The 16,915-nt window shown below is 32.7% G+C and overlaps 1 protein-coding gene across 20 annotated transcripts in view; it reads left to right on the plus strand.

Annotated features, from left to right (window-relative positions):
- Window positions 1-16,915, plus strand: part of LOC127841950 (cytochrome P450 3A21-like) — a 196,448-nt gene that overhangs the window by 172,311 nt on the left and 7,222 nt on the right. For 2 of the 20 annotated variants that reach the window (XM_052371136.1, XM_052371142.1), the window contains exon 12: window positions 16,723-16,860. The exons of 1 other annotated variant lie outside the window; for it this stretch is intronic. In XM_052371136.1, the coding sequence (XP_052227096.1) occupies window positions 16,723-16,860 (138 nt within the window). Of the gene's footprint in view, window positions 1-7,100; window positions 7,293-7,540; window positions 7,638-8,623; window positions 8,677-9,208; window positions 9,306-10,844; window positions 10,962-12,190; window positions 12,283-12,836; window positions 12,989-13,508; window positions 13,637-14,216; window positions 14,299-15,328; window positions 15,490-15,792; window positions 15,882-16,722; window positions 16,861-16,915 lie in introns of those variants that run through there. 17 more of the 20 variants (XM_052371128.1, XM_052371126.1, XM_052371125.1 and 14 more) reach the window with 17 other exon arrangements.

The raw sequence follows: 16,915 nt of genomic DNA on the forward strand, positions 1-16,915 counted from the left end.
AACCGACATAACACTCGAGTTACACATTTTTATAAGTACAGCAACAGCCTTCGTGTTCGTTGGTTTCCTATGACATCCTGAAAGGGGCATTTTCACAGATTTTGTCATATTTTGAAGTTTGTCATTAAATGCTTTATATTGATAAATGTAAACATTGGATCTTAAAAGCTCCAGTAAAAAATCAAGAATACAATTAAAAAAGGGGAAAAAAGTAGCCGGTACCAGGGCTCGAACCAGTGACCCCCGGAGTCCTGGAGTTAGTCTGAAGTAAAAACGCATTAGCCCTCTCGGCTATTCCGCCGGGTGTACGCATTTGACGTATTTTATACCTTATAAAAGCAATCTTCGTAGTTTCGTAAATTTAAACGACAACAACAGAACTCTCCAAATTATTCAATCGTTTTTCGTTGCAACGCTTTATAATTTTTAGGTTTTCAAATCGTCGAAAGAAAAATATAATGGCTATAATTGGACTATGGTAAATGTTCAGTAATACTGTTTTCTCACAAAATCATAACTAAAACGAAAATTTGCGAATCTGAAATAACTTTTTTCAATTTTGTCAATTTACCAAACCGTGAAAAGATCCCTTTAACGTGTGTCAATATAATATACCATATACAAGACACTCATACTTCGAGTATGTTTTCCTGATCTCTATAAAACAGACAACACAGCTTAATGGGTGTACTATCACTCTGCTATTTAAGGATGCACGATCGTTTTTCACTTAACTGTACTTTATGTATTTGCCGTTCAAGCTTAAACAAACGTTATGGCAATTAGGGCGTTAAAACGATTATTATATCTAGGCTGTTGGCAGAATCACACAGGGAAAGCTTATTTTCCGTTATATAAACAATCCCCATCGTAAACACTTGGGCTATCACGGAATGTCACTTTACACTTATCAGTAGTGGCTGATGAGCTCACATTGCAAGCACACAAAATAGTATAAGTAACATGCTCGCAAACACTGTGAGAAGAAGAAGTTTCAAATAATTGTGATCTATTTAACTTGAACATGATTTTTGCCAATCTGCGCTGCAAGTTTAAACGTCACCGCATAATTACCGTTAATAGCCTGTCGTGTGATTTGATTAAATGTAACTAAATAATAAACCAAAAACATGTGCTCAGCTTGTTGTTTTAAACAGAGCATCGTATGAAATGCCTTTGCTTTTCTGATTTTACATTAAATTGGAATACAATATGTTCATGTGCGCTGCATTTTTTAACTTTATTACACCGAAAACTACGATTCTGTTCTGAATTATATTTTATGTCACTACCGCACATTAGTTAACGAGTAGTTAAGTCGTTGGATCGAGTGTGTCTTTGGTATCTACTAAGTAGCTCGCGGGATCGGTAGCCGGACTACCTTTCAAACGTTTTAACAAACACAATTGGACTACACAATCTTCTGTATTTTCTTACAAACATGCATCACATGTTTATGAAGCCGTACTCGTAATATTGTCAGCTATTATTTGAAATTCATATTTTTTCTATAAAGCAAGAAGATCATATAAGCCTTTTTGCACATATACTGATAAAATCATCTTGATTCCAAGAGATTATTCTTCAGACAAACTGCATGTTGTCCACACTGACAGCTTGACATCGTTTCTATGAACTAAATAATTCAGATTTTAGAAGACCTGATCTGTTCTAGCATCACTGAAAGGAGATGTACCTGAAACAAAATCTTGTTCAGAACATACGATTTTTTTGCTACATGAAGCAACTAGCGGAGACATTACAGTTCATAATATTAAACATGTTACACAAAGTGGTGCTTTAGAACTAACAACCTTACGAGTATATCAGCCGTCGTCGGTGAAATACCAATGAAAAAGAAACAGTCTCTAAAATGTTTAAGAGAAGCCCGCTAACACGTCGTTGTAGTTATACACGCGATCGGTTCAATATATCGATGTTCACTGACAAAGTACAGTATGCAGGATCACGTGACTTCGTGTGGTTCATAGTTAAACGTTAATGGATGTATACACGGTAAGTTGTGTTTTAAATATCTGTAACAAAAAAATAAGAATAGTTACTAGTGCATCAAGCACAGTATTTTATTTTGCTTATTGCAAATTGAAATACATCAGCATTACTTGATTTAGTAAGCCTGTTTTCTTAGCCAAATATTATATGTGTACACCTTTCATGCAACATGGACATTTGACACCGATTTGAGACGCATTTAAAGATTAATTCTTACATTTTATGATATCGACACAGAATGCAAGAAAAACAGTGTTTTATGCACTAAATATGTTTGCAAATTCATTTCAATAACCTGAGATATTTGCAAACAAAAGTGATTTTACGTTTTGTCCAGCACGTGTATAAACCCAATGTTAATCCCGTTGATTCTGAACCATGAGTAGTATTTAAGTTAAGTTTAAGTTAAGTTAGTAGTGTTATTCCCCCTGCATTGCTGTAAGGAAATCAGAGCAATGTTACTGCGAACCTGCAGCAAAAGCAATTCATTTATCCGTTACGAAAAGGTTACTTAAGTATTGCCATATGGGGTATAACTTTAAGCGAATCTAGTTTAGTTGAATCAACTTTGTTTTGAGTTTCTTAATTAATGTCAACATGACTTTTGTATGGTGATACGTAAATTTTGAGACCACGTAAATACGTTTTTTACCATGACTGAGGTATGATTGAGACACATGTTGATGTACTTAACATGCTCAATCGCGTTGTCTCGACAGTGTGGCCAAGCCTTTACTTAAACTTAACTTCGGAGATCTACTCTAGGATGTGAACACCAATATCTAGCGTTGAACTTTGTGATGCGCTTGCTCTTGAACTTCAGCTTGTCAAACGTCGAAAGCTGGTTTGTTTTGGGCACACCACTAGAAACGACCCTTTGTGCAAGAATAATATCCAGGGCAGCTTGAGGGCGGTCGACTTAGAGGCCGTCAGAAGAAAAACTGGATGGGCCATGTAAAAGAGTGAACATCCCTTCCCATGGATGTATCACTCTCAGCAGCAACCAACAGACCTGACTTGATGGTGATTTCTGTATCGTGGTCCCTCAAAACGGTCGTAGGATTGATGATGATGAGATCTGAACTCAGCTTAGATCACTAAATTCTAACGATTGCACTTGACATTTATGCCGAGTTCAGGTATCTATATTCCGTCGAATTTTGTCAATGTCTATTATATCAAAAATTTAAGAATTTTTTTCAAAGGAATTAATAAAGTATGTTATTTGGAATTTCAGTCCCGTGATTACAACTTCGGGAAAAACAAGTGTAATATGAAAACGTTTAGACAATAAATTAGTTAAGTATATTACCACACAAACTTGAAGGTTGAAGAAAACCAATGACCACGAGGCTATCGAATGGGATTCATCTAATATATCGAGCATCTACTAGTTTGAAATGGCGACGATTGTTTACATTTCGAAAAAAACAAACATTAAATTGTTGTATAGATATTCCGTTTTGTTTGTAACCTTACAAATTAATACGCTAAGGAGCAAACTGAATAAAAAAATAAAATTGATATAAACAAATGTTATAGTTCTGAAAATGAATGTGAGAATTAACATTTAACAAATAAATTTTTAAGGCATTATTACATAACGGCATAATCTATGAAATACAGTTCTGACATAGAACTATAGCCGCGGTCGTTATTGATGCAAAACAATTTGAACTTAAAGACGTGATATTAAGAAACTGACTTTGCAGCACATACTCAGTAGAGAAGTTTATTTTAATTGCAACGTAATAGACGTCTACATTGAAACATGTTTTACCCAGAGACTTCTCATCCGAGTTAAAACGTCTAAGATCCCTACATATACAGGCGGTCGAAATTATTTTTTTCCAGCATCGTATAAATATGTAAGTTCATTGTCGTATTATTGGGTTCGGCAATTGTCGAAAAATTATGTTCGGGCGGAACCTTATAAATATGTTTTACCATCTTCTTTACACAACACAATTGCACGACCCCTATGACGACCTTTGACATAATCAGTTGGACGTTTACCGCCGTGAAACGGTTTTTGCAATATATCAGTTAAATTAAAGGGATCTTTTCACGCTTTGGTAAATTGACAAAATTGAAAAAAGTTGTTTCAGATTCGTAAGTTTTCGTTTTAGTTATGATATTTGTGAGGAAACAGTAATACTGAACATTAACCATGCTCTAATATAGCCATTATATGCATATTTTGACGATTTTAAAACCTAAAAATTATAAAACGTTGCAACGCGAAACGATTGAATAATTTGGAGAGTTCTGTTTTTGTCGTTAAATTTTGTGAAACTACGAAGATTGCTTATATAAGGTATAAAATACGTCAAGAATGTGTATTCGGCGGAATAGCTCAGTAGGCTAAAGCGTTTTTACTTCAGGACTCTGGGAGGACCACAGGGGTCACTGGTTCGAAACCTGCTCCGGGCAATATTCTTTTCCTTTTTTTAATTTTTTTCTTGATTTTTTACTGGAGCTTTTACGATCCAATGTTTACATTTATCAATATAAAGCATTTAATGAATAAGTTAAAAAAATGCCAAAATCTGTGAAAAGGCCCCTTTAAGCTTATTATGTAAGGGACTAATATAAGCTGAATTAAAAGCCTTTAGTTATATTTATTTTAACACATATACTCATATTTATGTGCTACTTTGCTTACTGCTTGTGCTTCAACACAACGCTGGAACACAATTCGTGTCATTCTGATTGTTCTTAAGTCTGTACCCGCCATTTTAAAGTAAATTTAATGGGGTAAGATTAAACAAGACGAACCATTTTTGTTTTATCTTTAGGAGTGTGTTCTCACCATTCACAGACATTATCAGTGCGTACGAGTATGAACCTTTTATATTCTGGATTTCAAACGCACACACGACAATTAAAATGCGTGTGAGCTTAATTCCTTGATTTTTATCGGTTGATAACTTGTATCTGTTGAAAATAAGAAATATGCCTGAAACATGTTCATATAACTTTTTAATGAGTATGCATTGAAAACCAAATATACATGTTCACAAACTATCCAAGAAAAAAGCAGGTAACCGATTTCACCCTGAATACAACTGTGGAACATAAGCAAATATACTCCTTCCAGCCATGCCTCATTATATTGATTCGACTGAGTTTAATTGGTTGAATGTATCATTATATTTACAATTAGAATGTGTTGCTTCAAGCTGCCAACCTTTTTTCAAACTGAAGCAATTAGCTATTTCTGTCGAGAATTTCCATCGCAAGGTGTATAATAAACACGTTAGCAATTGCGTTTTTTTTCTAGAACAAAACCAAATTCTTTTGAACAGCTATAAATCTTTATAGAAGATGTTGTATTTTATAGGCGAATGTTTTATGTATAGTAGTAATGAAGGATAAATATCGAATGATTCACATGAACATGTGTCAAGCGAATCTATACAACAGCATTTGAGACTGTAAATGGCCAAGTAAATGTTTTGGAAATAAAATCTCGGTCGTTGTACTGAATTTTAACTCCCGCGTTATCAAGTCGTATTATTCATTATATCGTTGACTTTCAGTCGACTTGTTTAAAGGATACACGCTGATAAAGAAACGTATTTAAGCAACCCTATTGACACATGTGGTTGGGCTATAAACTAAAGTGTTAAGCATAGGTAGGAATAGCTAAACAGATACACAATATAGCGATAACACACAATATAGCGTTAAACATTGTTTATGCTTGGAGTAATGATTATGCCTGCTACTAGCTCAGATAAACCATTAATTCGCACTCTGATGGGTAATCGATAAGCTTTCTTGTTCAAACAAACTCATAAACTTTCACCAATTTGTTAACAAAATGGAACGTTCATGTTCAATATAGTAAGTACAGTGTTGTGTCAACAGGTTGAGCGAGATATGTTCAACACGTTTGCTAAATTTTTAGCTCAAACCTTATTAATAACATATATCATGTAAAGCAATATCAAGCAAATTATCTAAGTTAAGTCCAAGAGCAAAACACTTATTACTTGTATTTGCACTAATAATTGCAATCAATATTACGCTTTACCTATAATTTTGCTCGTATATTCACAATCAATATTTGTTATTTCTAAGATCAGTTAAAATTTCATCCTAATTATAACCATTTATGGGCAAATTAAAGCTTCACTTGTGAGTCCATGTTGCGACCATATAAGGTTACCAGCGAAAAACGTACCGAGTATAAATAGAGGTTAAGTATGTACAAGAGCAAGCTTATCTAGTCTAACCTTGAGCATGTTGGCGATTAGATGTTCTGAAATCCGGACACCTGTCAGAGGCCTATCTTAAGCAGGTGGTATGGAAACGCCGCCTCCATTACGCTAACATCTTCCAAAAATATATTGTTGTTAATAGCACAATAATCAAGTAATGTGCACTGACACAAGCACTAGCGCACCAATCGCACACTCTTCAACAGTTTATTTCACGTATATATACCAAAATTGAGTTGATATTATCGCGAAAATTTCAGTCCGCTGATCATAAGTCGATGTATATTTACTGGCATAATCTTTAATGAAAGAAAATGATGTAAATTTTAGTGAATTATATTCCGTTTATATGATTTACCTTTATTTATAATTTGGTTTGAGTGAATTTTCTGCATTGAATACACGGTACTCTTGGAACGAAGGTGGTGTACTTACTAGGTTTTCTTCAGAGGCGTGATCCGATACAGACTTAAATAAACAATCCGATTTAGTATTACCAAATCGTTTGATATTTGGGCAATGTTAATGCTTTGTTTTTGTAGTTCTATTGAAATGATACAGCAAGAAACCATTGCTGATAAAGTATACTTTTCTTATTATGTTGGTGTTTGAGCTTAAAACGATTCCGTCGTGACGATATGGCTCATTAACAGTACATAAATCATAATGTAATTTTACTTTAAAAGTTTAATGAAGGTTTTTTAAGATGTCCACATTATTTAAAATGCCCCCTTATTATACTCAAAATTCTCAAACCGCGCCTGCGTATGTATATTACACTGTGCAAAATAGCTGTGATAAGCTAAAGCTATATATAACTATGACTGCATGACTCATCGAGCTGATAACAAGGAACAAGTAACCTTTTCAGTATCATGTGTTTTCGTGAAGCAATCGAATATATAAACGCGCACACTTTTTCAAACATAACATAAAGTGTAGAAGATAGAGGTGTTTAAGTTTTGCAAGAAAAATGGCTGTTGATATTCTGGGAATATTAACTTTGCCAAACTGGCTATGCGGCGTTATGGCCACACTTCTTGCAGTGTGTTTGTGAGTATATAGAATACTTTTTCATCACATTAAATTATATTAATGACATACGTATAATAATCAATTTCAGAACGTACATATAAACGCATGTTTTACTATTAATGCCACTTACACAGTATTAATTTTTTATTAAACTTGAATAGATGAAATACCATAAGTGTATAAACGAACGCTATTTTAACATCCTCGTTTTTATATTTAAAAACTTATATTCATATATGTGCTTAATATTTGCGTTTTTTACCCAGGTATACATGGTACAAACAAAGACTGTTTCATAGACTGGGCATACCGACGAAGAAGACCGTATTTCTACTGGGGGACTTTGTGGACATGGTCAGAGGGGTATGTGTCTCGGTACCGTACATGTATCTATTAGAATCAAATCTGACTAAAAATATGCTATGAACAGCCTCATATGTGTGGAACCATACATACACTATATTTTGGGAAATTATAAATCTAGTTACCGAAAGGACGATGACATAACATTAACCTGATAAATCGTACATTATATTTCTGCAATACCAATAGTATTATATTTAAAAATTAACCATAAATATAGTTAAGTTTATTGAATGAACTCTATGCTATTAAAACAATGCAAATGATTAAAGGCGAAAAATCTTTAAAAAAAAATGTACTGTTGTTTATTTTTCATCTGTTTATGTTATAACGTCATTGTTTGGTTTCAATAACGTTTCTTGACAACGTAGGTGTGCAATTTTTAAAAACATTAATAATAACGCGTTGTAACAACGTTGTGCTATGAGCATGCCTTTATAGTTGTGCCTTAAATTCTAACCTCAATCTGTATGTTACTTTAACTCCAAACAACTGACACCAAACAGTTTTTTAAAAGTGTTATTAATGTTATTTTGACTACCCTTTTGAGCTAGTTTGATAGATTTCTAGTTTTATGTTATGCTTATCGAATATTAATAATCACTTAATATACTAGCATAAATTAATATCACATTAAAATTATAAATTTAAATAACAACATGAACTGAAAGCAATTTCTATAGTTAAAGTTTTCGACTTTTCACAATTTCAGTGAGCCGTGTACTATATTAATCTAGTTAGGTGGTAAATAGTTTGAAAACATGATCGAAAAGCCTTCACCGACCAAGAGCATTTTAGGTTCATTTAACGCTTCATCAACATAATCAACGTAGTTATAAAAAGCATGTGTTTATCTGTCGCTAAGTCCCAAGCATATCGGTTGGATAAAGCGTGTGAGTCACTTTTAATGTTTACGCAACTTAAATATTTCTTTGTAATCATAAGATACAATGTGCACAGAAAATATTCGTGTTTATTTTTTCCAGGGGTTCAGCTACTTGGGCATGGATTTGTACAAACGATACGGGAAAGTCTTTGGGTAATATTTGCTTTTCATTTTTATTGAAAAATCCAAACAAAACATGGACAATGTGATTTAAAATTATACGGACTTTACTTATTAAAAACAAATTTCAGCAATTTTCCCCACAAATTAAATACACTTCCATGTATTATATCTCCCTGCATTGATACCATATGTTGTCGTGTTGCCATTCAATTATTGTAGTAACGAATAACTTATAAGTCATAGAAAAAGTATGGTATTACATATTTACATAGAATATACTTATATCATTTAAACGGCTAGTATTGCCGATATAAATGCCTTGTCACACCGATAAAAACAAACATCTATTTACAGATACACGCAATAGTGGTCCCATGTTTATGCATAGCACGCCGACATTAATGTTCTAATGTACATGTCTTAATGAAGTACTTGCCAACATTAAGAACCTTTGAAGAATTAGGTCGAAATGTCCACATGTAAGAAGTATAACGATTTTTTTAACAATCGTTCAACAACACTGAAGTATATGCAGGTAAATTATTTCATTTTCTGTCAACAGCATTTACCTAGGTAACGTACCAGCGCTTGTCATCAGCGACCCAGAAATCATTAAGCACATCATGGTCAAAGACTTCGATCACTTTACTGATAGACCGGTAAGTTTTTCTATGGAAATATTTGAAAACGAACAGAACATAATATTAGTTTACATAAACTTAACAGTGTATAATGTCCCACAAAGGTATAATAAAAAGTACATGAATATAGTAAGTGGATATTGCTTGCTGAAATATTATAATCTAATAATGTATTAAAGGGGCCTTTTCACAGACTTTGCCATGTAATGAAGTTTGTTGTTATATGCTTTATATTGATAAATGTAAACATTGGATCTAAAAAGCTCAAGTAAAACAACAAGAAAAAAATTAAAGGATGACACAAAAGTAAACCTCAATGCAGCTCGAACCACTGACCCCTGGAGAAAAGGTATATCGCTAAGACCACTCGATACAATCTGAGCTGTATTTTGTACTTAACATAAGCAATCCTAGTAGTATTCCAAATTATTAAATCGTTTCGCGTTGCAACGCTTTATAATTTTTAGGTTTTTAAATCGCCAAAAGATGAATATAGTGGATAATTTAGAGCATGGTATATGTTCAGTATTTCTATTTCCTCACAAATATCATAACTAAAACGAAAATTTGCGAATCTGAGACAATTTTTTAATGTTGTCAATTTACCAAAACGTGAAAAGACCCCTTTAACTTTACGAACATTTAATCAAAACTTGTTTTATATCACCTGTTTAAAGTGCATCGAATTAAATAAGGCACCGTTTTAGTTCAACGTTTTTATAAATAAAGTTAACATGTTAGTATAATTTGATGGAGTACAAAATACTGCAACTTGAATCCGAACCACCTATTATTAAAGTTTCAACGGCACAATACTAGTATGTATTCAACTTAGTGTATATGCACTATATATCAGAATAAATTATACACTCAGTAATCTGAGCAAATAAAAAGACCGCTTCATCCTTCTAACTTGCCGCTCACCTGCCTGGTTAACGTAGAAATGTTTAATATATTTGTACAATTATATTTGCCATATAAGTTGTCAGTTAATTGTTTTTAACCATCTGCATGTTAGCTTGTATTTTGAACCGTTTATTTTTTCTGTATATGGCTTCGTTTCAAGGAGTTCAACTTTAAAACGTTTGTATACAAAACGTATTTCAGTATAAAATAGTGATATATTGTCACTTTTATATGACTATGCACACTGTTGAATTATAAGTATTATATTATTTTTTTATGATACTTATTTGTATTGTATTATCATAAACATAAAACTGCAATATCTCTTGTATAGTCAAGCATTAAGTAAACGTATAATTATGTAATAGCCATTAAACCCTTTATTCACATCCTATGATTCAGTGGATACACGAACACTTAACATACATTATTTATTCAGTTGCGATCGACGTTTTGCGTAATGAGCTAGCTGTAGTAAAAACGGAACTAATCTGTAAACACAAACAAAGCCAACCCATTTATACCCCTTTAAAACTTATATATCATACTTTACCAAACGTTGATATGTGTAATGATGAATGCAACGGACCCAAGCGTTTAGTGTTGTTTGCAAAATAAACGCAATCTGTGATCTTTAATATTTATTTTTAGCCATTCCTGAAGTTAACCAAGTTTTGGAAATCAGCCGTTTCTGTAGCAGGCGGGGATGAGTGGAGAAACATTCGTCACACAATAAGTCCAACATTCACATCCGGTAAAATGAGAAGCGTACGTATTATTTACCTTTTATTTTTGCGCGTGTTTAACAGAGCAAATAAACAAAATACTCTATCGTCGAAAAACACATTTTACTGACACGTACGTTTTTAAATACACGTACGTAGCATTATTCTGCAATTTCTGGAAAGCATAACAGTGTGCTAGATCGGACATTTTTTATTAGAACAAAAATAAAAATTGTTCCGATATGACAATTCAATTAATCGTACCGTAATATCTTCTTAAAATACTGAATGCATATACATTCCATACTCTGGTGGTTGATATTTAAGGTTATTCCCAATACATGTGGTAGTCCAAATCGTTTGTTTTTTTCACTTGTGTTTTGTCGTATCAATAAGATGATTCGATTATTCAAAAAGGAAATAAATGTATAAAATTTTGTTTTAAAACTAACAGTACAAAACGTCAGCAAAATCAATTATATTTTTGGAAGGAAATTTAATATAGGAGGTAATGTGACAAAAAGACATATTTTAATATAATGAAAGTAAATTTACCGTTAGCATTCATGGTTTTCCTAAAACTATCATTTTATTTACCAAATAATGGTTTTTACACATTATAAATACAAACATAAGACACAAGACGTTCTTGTTTAATGTATTTTTCAACAAATGTATAAGTAATGTTAATGAAACAAGTCAAGAAATATATAAATTCGAAAATGCATTTGTTACATTTGATTTATTTTAAATTCTAGCTATACTAAGTACCAGACACAGGTTGCTTCAGTTTAAGCTCGAATACTTGGTTGTGGACCTTTTTCGATCGTGATTGAACTTAGATTTGCATTATAATATAGAAAATAATTAACAATATGGAGAGGAATTTTTGTTCAATTGAAGTTTTAAACTTTTATAGTTTTGTATTGTTGAAAAAAAAACATTGACAACTTATTCCTATCAGTCATAATGTGCCTTAACATATTGTTATGTAAATATGTCCTCTTTGCTGCTTGATTCAATATATGTATAAATCCTTCAGATCATATATATCTTTGTATGGACGAAACTAAGCAAGACTCTTAACTGACCTGTATTTAAAATACAATGTTTAAAGTAAAAACATATCAGAAAAAAACAAACAAATTAAAGTTTTATGAATGGTTCATACACATTACAAATCTTAACAATTATTTAATCACAGTGTGTTCATTTCTATGAAACGCTCACTCTGTGATTGAATTATTGTTATGACTTACTATTTGTTTTCAGATGACTCAATTTCTGCAGAGAAGTTTAGACGTTTTCCATGACATATTGGACAAACAAATCAAGGCCAGTCCTAACGGATTCGATATTGATCCGTAAATATTGTTTTATTATATACGGTGTTATTTATTCCCACGAAGAATCAATGTAAGTGAACGAATTTTAAACAAGAAATTATATGTTATCCGAGGGACGAACGAGAAACAGTTGTGTTCGCTCATCGATTTCATATTAGGTACAGAAATTAAAAAATCCTAGATATGCTTATAACATGCTTATTATTTGATTTTAAGCATTGAAAATACAATGGTCTTGAAGAACAAAATGGTTTTCCTGGCTCAAAAACAATGTGGTTGTTTTACAAAACATTTAAGTTCGTTAACACAATCATACGCTTGCATATACCAATTGCATTATCTAACAAGGAAATTACCCAATTCACAACTTTAATGACTTTGTTAAAAAAAAAACAATCGTCTTCTCTTACAAAACTGTGAGTTTTGTTTCTAAATGCAGGAGCATGTTACAAAACTGATTCTATTGGTTAGCAAAAAATTGGCCGTGTTCATTTTAATAATCTTACATGTCAAGATAACACGTACTTGGTAGAAAATATTTTATCTCTAGTTTTGGAATGTTTGATCCCTAGAACCGTACGCTGTTACACGATGGACGTAATATGCTCAACCGGATTCGGCTTGGATGTCAGAGCCCAGACCAACCCCGATAATCCGTTCATTAAGTATTCAAAAAGGTTTTTGGAAACGAGCCCTCTTGGAATGCCAAAGTTCATATTGTATAGTAAGACTTATATATTTTATAGAGACATTCACGGACGCAAATAATGTGCGCGCTTAAATGAACATAAATTTACCAATGGGTAGTAATCAAATTTGCGTTTGTCCTGTTGTTGTTGTTTATTATTTGTATTTTCTGTTCTTAGTAAGCGTTAAGATATGCATCGCATCACTAAAATGCAATAGCTTGAGCGTTTCATCATTCCTTACAGTTTGTTTGACTGATAAATCGCTTGTTAAAATGGCGTGTTGTCAGCAACTTTGACGATTAAAAAAATCCAGATATAATACGACTTTATACAATGGATAGTGGTCTTATTGAAATATGTTTGATTGACTAAAAATAAAAGAAAATAGCACACACTTTTTAATTGCCATCTATCTCGTGCAAAACATAAATGAACAAAGGCGAGATTGAATACAGAACACAAGTCCAATGTATTTATGCTTTGGGTTTCACATGTCTTTATTGGACACCTTTTAGTATTTATTAACCAATGTGTATCTTCAACACCTTTTTCCAGTCTTGTTCCCAGACCTGGCGGATATGTTCCCGAGGTTGTTCGAGACAAGCTTCATGTCGAAAGACATCATGGACTTCTTTATGACCACAACGAGGTCGCTATTTGAGGACAGAAAACACTCAGAATCTGTAAGATAGGATTGATCATGATACCTTCGATAGAATGAATATTATATTTTTTGAAAATAATGTAAATGATATGTATAAAGTTTAATTATTTTTTTATATTTTATATTTTTTCCCCGTGACATCTGCACAAGCTTGTTGCTGAGTCGTTCAGCGATAAAACCCGTTTAAATAACATATCTAAAACTCAAACATTGTATATTTGCACTTTTCTTGTTTCAAATGAATAATTTAAATATACAGTAAACAGTGTGCGCATTTTTCATAGACAAATATGTTTTGTTTTAGATATGTTCAAACGCAATACACCAAACGCGTGAATTTTCAAAATGTGTTTTTTCCCTCGTTAATTAAGTGTTTGCGTTTCAGTTGAATACGTAAACGTATGACCATGTATTGTACATTATATGCATTAATCAACCTTGATTGAAAGAAAAAAAGTTCAGAACATGAATAACATAAATTAAAGTATCTGTTAATCTGTTTACAACAACTATATAAAAAGAACGTAAAATTCACAGTTGAAACGTAAATTTACAAACATTATAACGATAATTATTCATGTAAATATCAATGCTTACAGAAGCATAAAGACCTTTTGCAATTGATGGTAAATGCGAGCAATCTGGCCGAAACTGAAAAGATATCTAACAGCCAGCGGAAAGGTAAGACTGTTGTAACAAACAGACATCTAAAACTCTTTACTCTCATTGGTTGAACCATCAGATATTACCTTTCTCAATAAACGTTTGTACTGTTTTGATCAAAATGGCACCATCGTTTTGCAATTATGAATTTAAGAGCAGGTAACATATGTCAAGTAATGATAAATGAAGTATTACACAAATATCAGGCAAAGGCAACTTCTTTTATTCGAGATTGTTATTTGGATATTTTGTTGAACGTCCATTCACGTTGGTGATTATGTATCACAAAAATAAAGTCAAAGTTTGATTACACCAAAGAGGCGATTTTTTCAAATACTTCAGTTTACATGATTCACTAGTACACAATTTAATATTACATATATTATCGTATAGTCGATAGTCAAACACATTTTATACATGTGTTTTCTGGAACCGCAGTAAAACAGCTACTGATAAACGTTGTTGAAATAATCCTGAATCAACCAGTTTTAATTTATTGTTAAATACTCAACGTTATGGCTTGAACATAAACATTGTTTGTCTTCACAACGCATTCATGGGAACAAAGGGCACGAGTTAAATCCATGAAACTACTCTTTCGTGATCATAAGCGTCTACGTTACATGATTTAAGCATGTATATTTATTTATGACTAATTCGATTAATATCGTATTTGTGTGTAAGACAAACACATCGGATGTCTCAAAGAGATGTGATATTAATTTTTCCATTTATACTTGGTTAACAACAAAAATTTATTTCCATTTACTATATTATTTACACCTTCAAAGAACAACTTTGGTATGTTATATGTCATTATATCCCCGTTCTTAAACAATAATATCCGTTTTGAACTTCCATATGGCCCCTGGAAATTCTTTAACGTGTTACAAGCTAGTGTAAATTGGCAATTTAACATAAATTTATCATTGTTTCATTTGCAGAATTCAAATCAAATAAAATACCATTTTAATTGACAGTTTTATATATAATTAGTATATTGATTTGAACAACTTAGATTGCAAGTCATCGCTATCACCTTATTAAGCAGGTCTGACGGACGAGGAGATACTGATTAACTCCATCATTTTCATGCTCGCTGGCTATGATACTACAGCAGCAGGGATATCATGGGTTCTCTATGAACTTGCCCTTAATCCTGAGATTCAAGAGAAGCTCGTGAATGCTATCAATGACGAAATTGGCGAGGTAGGTGATCGTATTGAATGTGAATATAATTACTAACAAACATGTTATGATTACACAATATATATCATTTATAGTTCCAATTAAAGTATGTAAAGTCTTTAAAAAAGACATCGGAATATATTTAGTAAAAGTGTGAGTTGATGAACTGCCTGCCGTGATTTAACATGCTTGGAACGGTCAAAAACCCAAGTCAACAAAAACAATGTAGATCATGTAATGTGTTTAGGAAATGTATTAAGTACATTCCAACTTTGATGGTGGGAAAGGGTAGGGAAATTAACCCACATTATGACATGATTGCAGAGCCCGCTGTCCTACGATAATGTCTTCTCTCTTAAATATATGGACATGGTCTTGTCAGAAACACTGCGGATTCATTCGCCAGCTACAAGGTATGGTTCTAATGTTTACCTTTGACTTTAAGTTCAATTATTTTAAATTCATGTATCTACTTTTCGTACGGAATTGATTCATATTTCCGTAACATGCGATAATAAGTTGGCGTACACGAAGTGTAGACATGTAGAATAACACAAGTTTATTTGCATGGCATTATCACTTGCTTCACCCGAAAAGTCACTAAGAAGGTCTTCTAAGCCCCGCCAAAGAAACGTACATACATTTTGCGACGTTATGATGCGTTTTAAGACGCCTTATAGTAAAGATGTGATAATATTCTTCATAAATGATTTTTTTTTAATAATTTAACGAGATTTCACAAGACACGCGGCATGCGGTTAATGATATATACATTTAATAAAACATTAAACTTCTTTCGTGTATGAACTCTCTTTCAAAAGGGGGCAAACCATGCATTACTACTCAACAGTTTCAGCGATATTTTTCCCCATTCAGCCCTTTAATGTATTTCAACAAATGACTTTTCAACTTAACCTTATCAATAAACGAGTGATTTGACGCCACCAGAATATTCAAACATACTGTATGATTTTAAAGAACATGGCTATAAATTAACGTGTTGTAATTATTTCTTCAAAGCCTTAGCTTTTAATATTCAGCGCTATTATAATAAGCCGGTTTAGCCGCTACATGTTTCAACAACATTTCTAGTATACTCAAATCAGTCGAATGCAAAACAAATAAACAACAAATAGAATAAATTAAAACATGCATGTAATGAAGTTTGTGTTTATTAATCAACCGCAAGGCTGTCTGCGACAATGAAATTCTTAGGATAAATTAATAAATTCGTGCACTTACGTGTTGTTTTAGACTCACGCGCATGCCTGACCGCGACACTGAAATTTCTGGAATCAAGATCCCCAAAGGGATGAACTGCCAGTTTGTAACGGACATTTTGCACTTCTTGGACGAATACTGGGAGGACCCGTATACATTCAATCCTGAAAGGTACATATGATACACAGTTTCCAGAGAGATGTAATTACAAAAAGAATTTTGGGTT

The sequence above is a fragment of the Dreissena polymorpha genome, chromosome 8 (assembly GCF_020536995.1).
Source record: "Dreissena polymorpha isolate Duluth1 chromosome 8, UMN_Dpol_1.0, whole genome shotgun sequence".
In the NCBI taxonomy this organism is placed as follows: domain Eukaryota; kingdom Metazoa; phylum Mollusca; class Bivalvia; order Myida; family Dreissenidae; genus Dreissena; species Dreissena polymorpha.